Source organism: Alligator sinensis, unplaced genomic scaffold (genome assembly GCF_000455745.1).
Source record: "Alligator sinensis unplaced genomic scaffold, ASM45574v1 scaffold975_1, whole genome shotgun sequence".
Classification (NCBI taxonomy): Eukaryota; Metazoa; Chordata; order Crocodylia; family Alligatoridae; genus Alligator; species Alligator sinensis.
Genome location: NW_005842068.1, coordinates 2,266,879 through 2,277,029, shown reverse-complemented (window position 1 = coordinate 2,277,029; position 10,151 = coordinate 2,266,879). Strand labels below are relative to the sequence as shown.

The window sequence follows — 10,151 nt, the reverse complement described above, 5'->3', positions numbered from 1 at the left end:
CCTGCTGGTCCTTTAGTACTGTAAAATTGATTAATCTTCATCTACGGGCAGATATTTTTAATGCTCAAGTTGGAGCCATTCTCTCCCCTCAGTTTTTGTAGAAAGTCTCATTGATGGCAATCAAAATTTGAGGTATAGAAGAGCCCAGTGATTTAGAGTTCTCTTTGTTGATTATTTTTTTTTTTTGTCTCACTTGTTCATGGGTATGAAGCTCAGAAGAAACATAAAAAGCACAGAATTTCCTTCACCTTTCCTACTGCCTCAGGCTAGTGACAGACAAATCACAACAGCCTATGCATTTTAAAATTAGGGAAGATGACTAAAACAAACTACTTTATTTGACATAAGATTCCAAGTGCAGAGAAGCAAAGATCCATCTTCTCTACTGAATGCAGAGGCAAGGTGCTTTTTCCTTTTAGTAGTGTGAAGCAACTGCTTCAACCTCCCTTAACCACTTGACTGGTAGCTATTCCAAATAATCTCTAATAACATTTGTGAAATATTTTGCCTAGATACTGATGCTTTTGATGAATTATTCACCCATGCTCCTGACAAATTGGAAGCTGTAAAAGAGGTAACTTGTATTTTAAATACACGCTGACATTTACACTGTAAGATATAATTTATGACTTCACTGAAATATTTTTTTCTCTCTCTTCCCTTTCCTTTAGGTATTTTTGCAATTTGTCAACAAACATGTTGGAAAATTAGGATTAAATGTGAAGGATTTTGAAAATCAGGTAACACACTTTTTGCTGTATGTTAACTTGTCTGTAAGTTATGTTAATATTTCCCATCACCTCCAAAATTCCTGTATTTTTTTAATCTTGCCAAAAAAATACATAAAATCATTCCTAGCCTGAGGTAAAGCATATCAAACTTCAGTCGTGTAGCATTTTTTAGAGCCCATATGCTAAGCAATTGAAAATGAGTGTATTGTATTGAATACAGTACCCTTGTTTCAGTGATACAGGGTCTGCTTTTCAGAGGTGCTTGAACCCCTGCAGCTTCTATTGCCTGTTATTTCCAAAGTAAGTCATCTTTCTACATGCTCCTTGTGGGAGGAGGGTGCTTTAATTACAGCAGCTCTTGGGAGCCACTCTAATTAAAGTGCCTGCAGCATCTTGTTTATTCAGCATCCCTTGCTTCAAAATGGTGGTGGAGGTGCTTTAACTAAAGCTCATTGAAAGAGCTTTAGTCAAAGCACCCTTCCTGCCATTTTGAAGCCTGGGGCCCCTGAATACATGTGACACTGAGGCTGCTGGAGCGTGCTAATTAGCAGGCTCCAGAAGATTCAATTAAGTATGACGCATTCTAATTAGAATTAGCAGGCATTGGGCACATGTATAGGTGCCCTACTTGAGATTTAGGGATGCCCTACTTGAGATGTGGTAAGGAAGCTTATATTTTATAGAGGGTTGATCAACCATAATCTGAAAATCAGGCTTCTTTAAAGTACCTGAGGTTGAGCCCCCACAATTTAGCCTATCCAAAATTACTAGTCATTTATTCAATTCTAGGCCACAGTTTATGGAAATTCATATGTGAAAAGTTTACATCACATTATCAGTGTGGATGAGTTCAGCATGCTTGTGTCAGTGAAGAGAGATGGAATTGTAGCTGTGCTTCCTTTGCCCCATTTCCTTTGGTGTGACTAGCCACGTTGGGTGCACATAGAAGGAACAGCCTTGTGCTCTCTGGAGTACAGAATTAATACATTGAGATAAATTAGGGTGAGGGGATTTCTTGTGTTGTTTGTTTTTCCTCCTCTGTATGCACATGCAAGGATTTTAGAGCAGTGTAGGCCACAACTAGCATTTTGTTTAATTGATTAAACATGCTGTTGTGATGATAATTCCAGTGATTTGTGCTGATGGCTGAAGACTGAAGCATAAGCCATTATAATTCTATTGACTTTTCCTGATGGAGATGAGTTATAGGAATGGAAGTTCTGGAAGGATTACTGTCAAGTAAAAATAAGGGCTCTAATACTGTATAAATAAGGGCTCTAAGTACTAAATTATGACATTTTTTTTATTACTAATGCATATTAGTGTTTTTCTATAGAACAGCATTTACCGTATTTATTAAATACAAGACAGGGTTTTTTCTTCCATTCAGTATGGGGTTGGAAAGGGCCTTTGTCTTGGATCTGAGTACAAGCTGGTGGGGTAGGGAGGGGGGAAGGGGAAGGACAGGCAGCAGCTGCAGCGCCAATTCCACGCCTAGGCTCAGAGTCAGAGTTGGAGGCATAGCCCCTGCTTCCCCCCCTGTAGCCTCTGCTTCTCCCACCACTTCTTGTCACCACCCTCCCACTGCTGCCTCTGCCTCACTGCCACATACCATCCATCTTGGCTCTAGCTCCAGTCTGCTCTGGCACAGGGTGCAGAGCACATGCTGGCTCTCCCTCTACCCAACCAGGTAGAAGCAGTTGCATCAGCAGTGGCTCTTGCCCCAGTCCTGGCCTCAGCCCTGGCTCTAGCTCTGAATCCAATGGAGCAGTGGCAGAGGGGCAGGCAATGCAGGGGACAGGCAGCAGGTTGGGCCAACTGGGAGGTGGGGCAGGTGGCAGCCAGGGTAGCCAATCGGGGATGCAGGCACAGGGGTGGCAGCCCACATGGGGGTGGGGAAGTGATGGAGGGCCAAGGGGCAGGTCACTTGATGCCCCTACCACCTGTCTCCTCACTTCCTGCCCCACTGCTGCTGGTTGCCTCATTGTGGTGTTAATGGGGGGGTGGGGGTGACAAATTGAAGATGACCCTGCAATAATTAGATTCTATACATGGAAAAATTATAACAAATTTATACATTTTCAAGGATAGAGTCTCATTATTGGGAGTTGTCTTAAATTTGAAATTGTCTTGGATTCAGGTAAATATAGTATCTTTTGATTCAGGAACTGTTAAAGGCCAGTTTAATATATAATATGCATCTTTATGTATTATTTATTATAGTTTGCAGATGGTGTCATCTTACTGTTGTTAATTGGACAACTTCAAGGTTTTTTCTTGAATTTAAGGGATTTCTTCCTAAATCCAAGTTCTGAAACAGAAATGGTAGGTTATTTTTATGTACTTAACCTGCAAACACCTTATGCACTTGCTTCTTTATGCCCGTGAATAGAATAATTGAAAATACTGGTTCTACTGATGTATATAATGTTAAACATGCATAGGCATGTTTTCTGGATAGCAGGCTTGTCAGCAAACAGGAGAGTCATGCTATATACATTGATTTGAAAGCTGACAGAGATACCCTTCTTAAAGGCTGTACTGAAACCAGCTATGACCCTACAAAATGCAAGCTATTGTAAGATGCATTTGTTAACAAGATAAATACAAATGTGTGAATATGAAAGCAATGTTAGACTGACAGCCCTAGAAACTGAATCTCCTACTTACTCACAGAACTCAAACAATAGTACTGAGCCTATACAAAGTCTATTGCGTGCTTCCAGAGCTGTGCTATAGACATGAGCTAAAGTCATTCCCTATCTGCACTAAGTGATTTTCTTAATATCAGTTCATTGAACCTGTTAGCCAAGCTGAGAACTCTGGTCTGGGATAGATGATGTGTTTACATTGAGTGTAAACCAAAAATGGACACATAGCATAAACATCTATACCAGTGTAACTCACATAAGTCCAGTGTAGCATTACCTTGGGAGAAAATGGGTAAAATTGTGCTGGTCTGTTACCGCAGTGTAGATGCCATTTGTACAAACAAGCAGCACATGCTCTCCTGCCTTCTGTGATAGCTCCTCTCATGAGCACCTCCCCTGAAATATCTGCTTTTTATTAGAGGTGTACCGATACATTGGTCTGATATTGGATTGGCAACGATATAAAGAAAATTGATTGTATTGGAAATCGGCCTGATGTGGCCGATAATTTGGCTGATAAATGCCCCATGCGTGCGTGCAGCTGCAATCCAGCATGTAGGCAGCAAGGAAAGGGGCAGGGGTGGGGGGCAGATCAAGGTGGTGAGGGAAGGAGTGGGTCTGGGGTAGGGGCTGGTGCAGGCACTGCCCAGCTGAGGCAGGGTGGGCATGAGATGGAGCTGTGGCTCATCTGGGGGGTATAGGGAGGGGGGGCAGCTCCTGCGGCTGTGTATACCTCAGGAGGGCATAGGTAGGTGTGCCCCCAGATCAGTGTGGGGCATGGGCAGGGTGGGCTGCAGCTCTGGGCTGGGGCCAGGGCTGTGCCAGGCTCTTCCCAGCACATGGCAGGTGGCTGGTTGGGTTGGGGCTGCACTCAAGGCAGACGGCAAATTTTGGGGTGGCTGCAGCTCCCCCCACAACCCCTCTCCCAGTACCGCCACCACCCACCCCGAGCAGCACAGCCTGGCTCAGCCCCTCACCAGGAAGAGCCTGGCGCAGCCCTGGCCCCAGCCCACAGCTGCAGCCCCCCCTGCCTTTCCCCATGCAGACCTGGAGGCACACGCCCCACACCATGCCCTCCCAGGGTGTGCACACTGTTGGGAGACACCCCCTGCTCCCCGCAGATTAGCCACAGCTCCATCCTACACGTGCCCTGCTCTGGCTGGGCAGCACTGCCCCAGCCCCACTCCTCCCTCACTGCAGGGGCCTTGATTTTGCCCCTCCCCACCACCCCTTCCCTCCTCCCTCCCCTCCCGCAAGCAGCTCATTTATGGGTTGCAGGGACTAGGGGAAGGTGCCTTCTGCTTCTGCATGCACTCTCAGGCAAGCATGGGGTGGGTGTACCCCCGGGACCTGTGCGCGGGGCGAGGGCAGGCTGCTGCTGCAGGCTTGCCCCAAGTGTCAAACTTAGTTGCTATGGTACTAATTCCAGTGTAATGTTCATTGGTGTACAATGCTGCTGAGTTGCCAGTTACTACTATTTTGTCGGTTGGTGGATTTTGTATGTGGAAGTCTTCCCACTGTAAACTAAACTGAGGTTGCTAAACTATTTCATATGAGCCTCTGAATAGTTCTGACATCGGGTCACTTCTGACTTAGGCTATATTCAAGCCAGGTACCTAAAAATAAGCATCAGTTAATTCTGTCTTTTAAAGATTGGCATACAGCAAAGGAAGCCTCTTTTGGCCACAGCTTAAAAGTAAAGTTTCTTTTCCCCAAAAAGATCTGTTTCCACACTGCAAATATAACCACTCTTTGCTTTCCTGCAACATTACATATTTATAATGAAAATGTCCAAAAGATCATTAAAAAGTGAGAAATACGAACAACCTTTTGACCCAAACATCTCTAAATGCATTTGCATTTATTGAATTTTTTTGTCCAAATTTTCTCAATGAAAAATAGCTTTTTGAGAAATTGAGGGGGGAAAAAATGTACCACTTTGATCTTCTGATGCTTTGACAAATATATTCAAAACAAACCGTTTTCTTTCAAATTAATTCAAACAAAACTTTTTTATTTGAATGAAATTATCAAATTTCACCCCCAATTCAATATTCTCCTCCCACTGTGAAAATTGTTCATCCAGTTCTATTCAGTCAGAAACAAAACATTTTAATTTCAAATAATTTGATAAAAAATGAGATTGCCTCATGAAAACAACTGAACAAATGAATATTTTTTTATTCAAAATATTTTAAGATTTTTTTTAAATTGCCCCTTTTAATTAATAACATCACACAAATATTATGTAAGAGAGGTTTCTTCCCCCACTTTACAGTGATAAATCATATAGTAACTAAGTGGCAGAGTTGGAATTAGAACCCAGAAATATTGCTTCTTATTTCTAGCCTTGGACCATTGTACCTTACTTTCAGACAGGAATCTACAGAGGGTGAGACTGATTCTACTACCATACCGTATGTCTAAAGAAATTTCATTTCAATAATGTTGATCTCAGGCTAGGTGATCTACTAGGTGATCTACTAGGCTTACTTTTGAATGGTTAGTCAAAGCATTTTTTTTTTCATTTCTTGTACATTAAATGATATTAAAAATCAGATAATGATAAAAAGAACTCTTACTACCCTAGTTCAGAGACTTTACTTTCATGTAAAACCCTTGCTCCAACCTCATTGTATATTCTAACTTCCCAACGCTTTAGAAATTAATTGGTACAGCAGAACATGACAATGTAACCTGTACTGCAAAACTCCTCTGAGATTTTAAAATATGTCATTCCTGTTATAAAGCAGTGACAACTAGTCACACCATAATGATGTTAATGGTATATCATCTTTCATTCAAGCTGAAATATGGTAGCTCAAAGCCAATAGACAACTTGTATAACTCAAGCACAGGAAATTAGGATGGGAGCTAACGATGGAAAAAATGGAGAAAAATCTGAGAAATAAAGCAAAATTTATGTGAAGCATTATAGGATATAGTAATGTAATTTCAAAAGAAACCAGAAATGTATTGCAGCTGGATCCTTGCGTAGCACAGATCATATGTACTTGGATCTCTCTTATTCTTTAGGTCAATGGCTATTGCTGCCTACTCATACCTGGGGACTCTGTGGATGATGTAGTCTCTGATCTCTTGCTTCACCATCCCTGTTGTATTAAAGATGACACTAATTTTTCCCTCCTGTCCTGTATTATGAGAGGAGATAAAAGCCTCACCTATTGTTAAGGTTGTCTAATGCTTCACAGTGTAAGACCCCTCTTGAACTATTTGGCTACAATTAACCAAGTATTTTTTTTCAACTACGGTGATTATGCTGTTTTTAAGAATGAAGTTATGGAAAAATATATCATTACCCAATGTCAAAAGAAATTCTGATAACAGTTTTTTTTGAGGAGTTCCTGGGCTCTCATGCTTTCAAGCAGAGGGTTGTTTTTTTGGTGTCCCTATGAAAAACTGCCCACGTGTGGGCAGAGTTCTGAAAATTAGTTTGCACATGCACAGTAGAAACTTTTTTAATTTGGTAACTACGTTCTCTGAAAATTACATCAGCACCAGTGGGTACCATCCCCTGACAGAACCTATGTGCTAATGCTGTGTGGGTGTCATCCTCACAGCATGAATAAGCATACTTCAACCTCAGGCCTGAAGAGGGAGGACTGCTTTTCCTCCAATTTATTCCACCCAGGAGCTAAGGGACATTCTGGAACTGGGCACCAGAACTGAGAGCACTGAGCATAGGCTTTTCACTTAGTGATTCATATGATGATGGACCCAGACAGGATGAAGGTGAAGGAAGGGAAAAAAAAAAACCCATGCTGGAATGCAGGAAGGTGAAGAAGAAAGTTTAGGAATCAGAGGATGAAGAAGAGCAGAGGGAGAAGAATAAGAGCTGGAGGGAGCAGCAGCAGAGGATGAAGGCATCAGGACAGGAACAGATGGAGAGGCAGGCAGAAATCAGGACAACTTGGGGGGAAGAGGTGAAGAGGAAAAGATAGGGACAGGGCATGGAGTTGGGGCAGGGAACAGAGGCATGTGCGTGGCAGGATGCATGATTTTGGGATTGAGGATTGGATCCCAATCATGCCATTACTACTTGCCAGTGTAGGGGGAGCCTAGGATCATGATCCTGGGCTCCCCGTACGCCAGCTTGTTGAAATCCGTATGCCTGGTGAACCAGTGTGGTCCCAGGGCTAGGAAAATAATCAGCTAGTTGTTGGTCCCAGGGCTAGGACCATAATATAGCCAGTTTGAGACTCCGGTGGTGTCTCAAGGTTGGAACCAGCAATCAGCTGATTGTCAGTCTTGGCCCTGGGGCTGTACTGGAATCTTCAACTAGAGCCCCATGCACTGGGATGTCAGAAAACCATGTGTAGGGGTGGGCTGCACATGCAGTTTTTAAAGGTCTTGATGCACAGGGACCCTAGGACCAGGGAACCTCTCCTCATTCCAGGGTCGCTATGCCTGGGATGTATTAAATGCCTTGCTCCACAACTCCCTGGGAGCTCTAAGGCAAAGCAGTCAACCTTCCAGATCATGGGGATGCCAGTGGCTCCCCACAATCTGGCATCCCTGGCCCAGCTGATGAGGTCCCCTGTCTCAGCACCCTGAAAACAGTGTGGGACAGCTCCATCTAGGGCTGCACCACAGGGTTGTCAGCCTGTTGACATGAAAGGGTCTGTCAACTAAGATCCCCCATGAAGCCAGCATCAGGCTGCATGGTGGGGAGCCTGCCACATGTTCAATTTAAGGCATAATTTGACATATTTTGTGGAATAATTTGGTGGCTTGTTTCCTACTTTTGTCATGTCATTAATTGCCTGAACATATGGCCAGGTCACTTCTTAAGACACAGTTAACTGGTCAATCTTGACTTAAGTGTAATGGTTGCCAGGGTCCTCAGGAACGGCACTGGGTGAGAAGGGAAGAAAACATCTTTCTATTTACTTGGTGATTTCACTAAGTAATCTTTTTTATTCATTCTAGTTTAAGCAGTTTGTAGCTTTACAGTTCTCTAGCTCTCTAATCCTTTGTTTGCTATCTGATTGGTGAACACTTCAAATCTAGGTTTAGACTGTTTTCTCTGCTTCTAATCACAGAACCAGGTGGCAACGCAAAGGTGTTGCATCTGTCTGGAATGAAATACAACTCTTGCTTGGCTTATGCAGAGTGTCATTTCAGCATGAATTGTAGGGAGATAATAAGGAACATCATGTCAGTGCAGTACAATGTACCTCCTAAAGGACAGATTGATCAGTAGCAAGTGAAATGTATGAGGAAGCAAGGAGTTGTTAAAAGGTGTGGGTGTCACTTCTGGTTTCTCCTGCTGTTTTCCAAGGATAATTTTTTGAGGCCTTTGCTTTTTGTACTATAGGCCTCCTATACATGGATATCAAAGCTGCTTCAATGCGCTGTAATTGCAGCATGTCAGAGCAGATTCCAGCACGTGTATCAGTGTCTCTGCCCTGAAAAATGGTGGTGGAGGTTTTTTAACTAAAGCTTGTTCAATGAACTTTAATGAAAGTGCCCCAATGCCATTTTCCAGCACAGGGATGCTGATACATGTGATGCTCCAGTTGCTTTAATTAGAGAGACTCTAGGAGTCACTCTAATTAAAGCGCCCCCACCCCTGCCTCCCAAAGCATTGTGTTTAAAGGAATAGGATCTTTTAATGTAAATACCCAACCTACATTACAATGATTTAAAATTGGGAGTAGAATCTGGGTTTTAGATATAATTAATCAAAAATCTACTGTTCTGTTGTTTTTTTTAATGCCAATAGATAAATGCATGCTCCCACATAGGTTTTTCTCATGGAAAGAGCCAAGAGGGGAGTACATAGGAACTGTAAATGCTTGATTCCCAGTAATGAATTTACTCTCTTACAGATAACATGAGGTAACATCAACAATGTAGTACTTAGTACTTTTAAGGCCAAAAATTTCAAACCTTTATGATTTTACACAGAAAATGAGAAACTTACTGCAAACTATATATTTTTTAGAATTACCCCATATGTTACCAATATATTAAATTGGGGCAGGCAGGGGAAGACACAACTGGAAAAAAATACTTTGTTAGGCATACATCTAGCATATTTTCAGAGGCATCTAAATGAAAGATTCCTGTTAAAAAAAACACTTCTTCTTTCTCTAATAAACAGGGGGGAGGGGGAGCTCCTTGTGACAACTGTACACACAACTGTCAACAGTTGTAGGTGTTGACAACTGTAGGGCTTGCTGCCACTGCCCTGAGTTCGTTTTCCTACAGGTGGTGACAGGGTGGACCTTGGCTTTGGATCACCTGGTCTGCCAGGAAGTCAATCTTATGTTTTCTCCCCTGCCATGACTTTGATGTTATTATATTGCTAGGAGGCAATGCCCAAGGTGATGCTACCAGTCTCAATCCCTGTTTTCTTCTGTGGGGCTCCAAAACCTCCCCTTTACCCCACCCTAGCCTCTCCAGATGACACTTGTAGTTCTCTGCAGCCAGATCTTAATACTGCCTGTCAGTCTATTATTCTGCACTTAGCCACCAGGGAGACTGTCAGCTTGGTTAGGTGCACATCTTTCCAGGGGAGGCCTTGGCCTGTGCTCAAATATCCAAAGAAAACAAAAGAAAGCAAAACCCCGACTGCTCTCAATCTCTTTGCCAGACTCAATCCATGTCCCCTTCACCTGGGGTCAGGCTCTCATGTCCCAATCGCAACAAAAAAATCATAGATTCGTAGATGTTAGGGTCGGAAGGGACCTCAATAGATCATCGAGTCCGACCCCCTACATAGGCAGGGAAGAGGGGCGGGTCT

At 42.9% G+C, this 10,151-nt stretch overlaps 1 protein-coding gene across 7 annotated transcripts in view; it reads left to right on the top strand.

Moving 5' to 3' along the window:
* Nucleotides 1–10,151, top strand: part of PARVG (parvin gamma) — a 47,675-nt gene that overhangs the window by 31,517 nt on the left and 6,007 nt on the right. For 6 of the 7 annotated variants that reach the window (XM_006023578.3, XM_025204103.1, XM_014519927.2 and 3 more), the window contains 3 exons: nucleotides 513–574; nucleotides 672–740; nucleotides 2,955–3,056. In XM_006023578.3, coding sequence (XP_006023640.1) covers nucleotides 513–574; nucleotides 672–740; nucleotides 2,955–3,056 — 233 coding nt within the window. The remainder of the gene's footprint in view (nucleotides 1–512; nucleotides 575–671; nucleotides 741–2,954; nucleotides 3,057–10,151) is intronic. The other variant, XM_006023579.2, reaches the window with a different exon arrangement.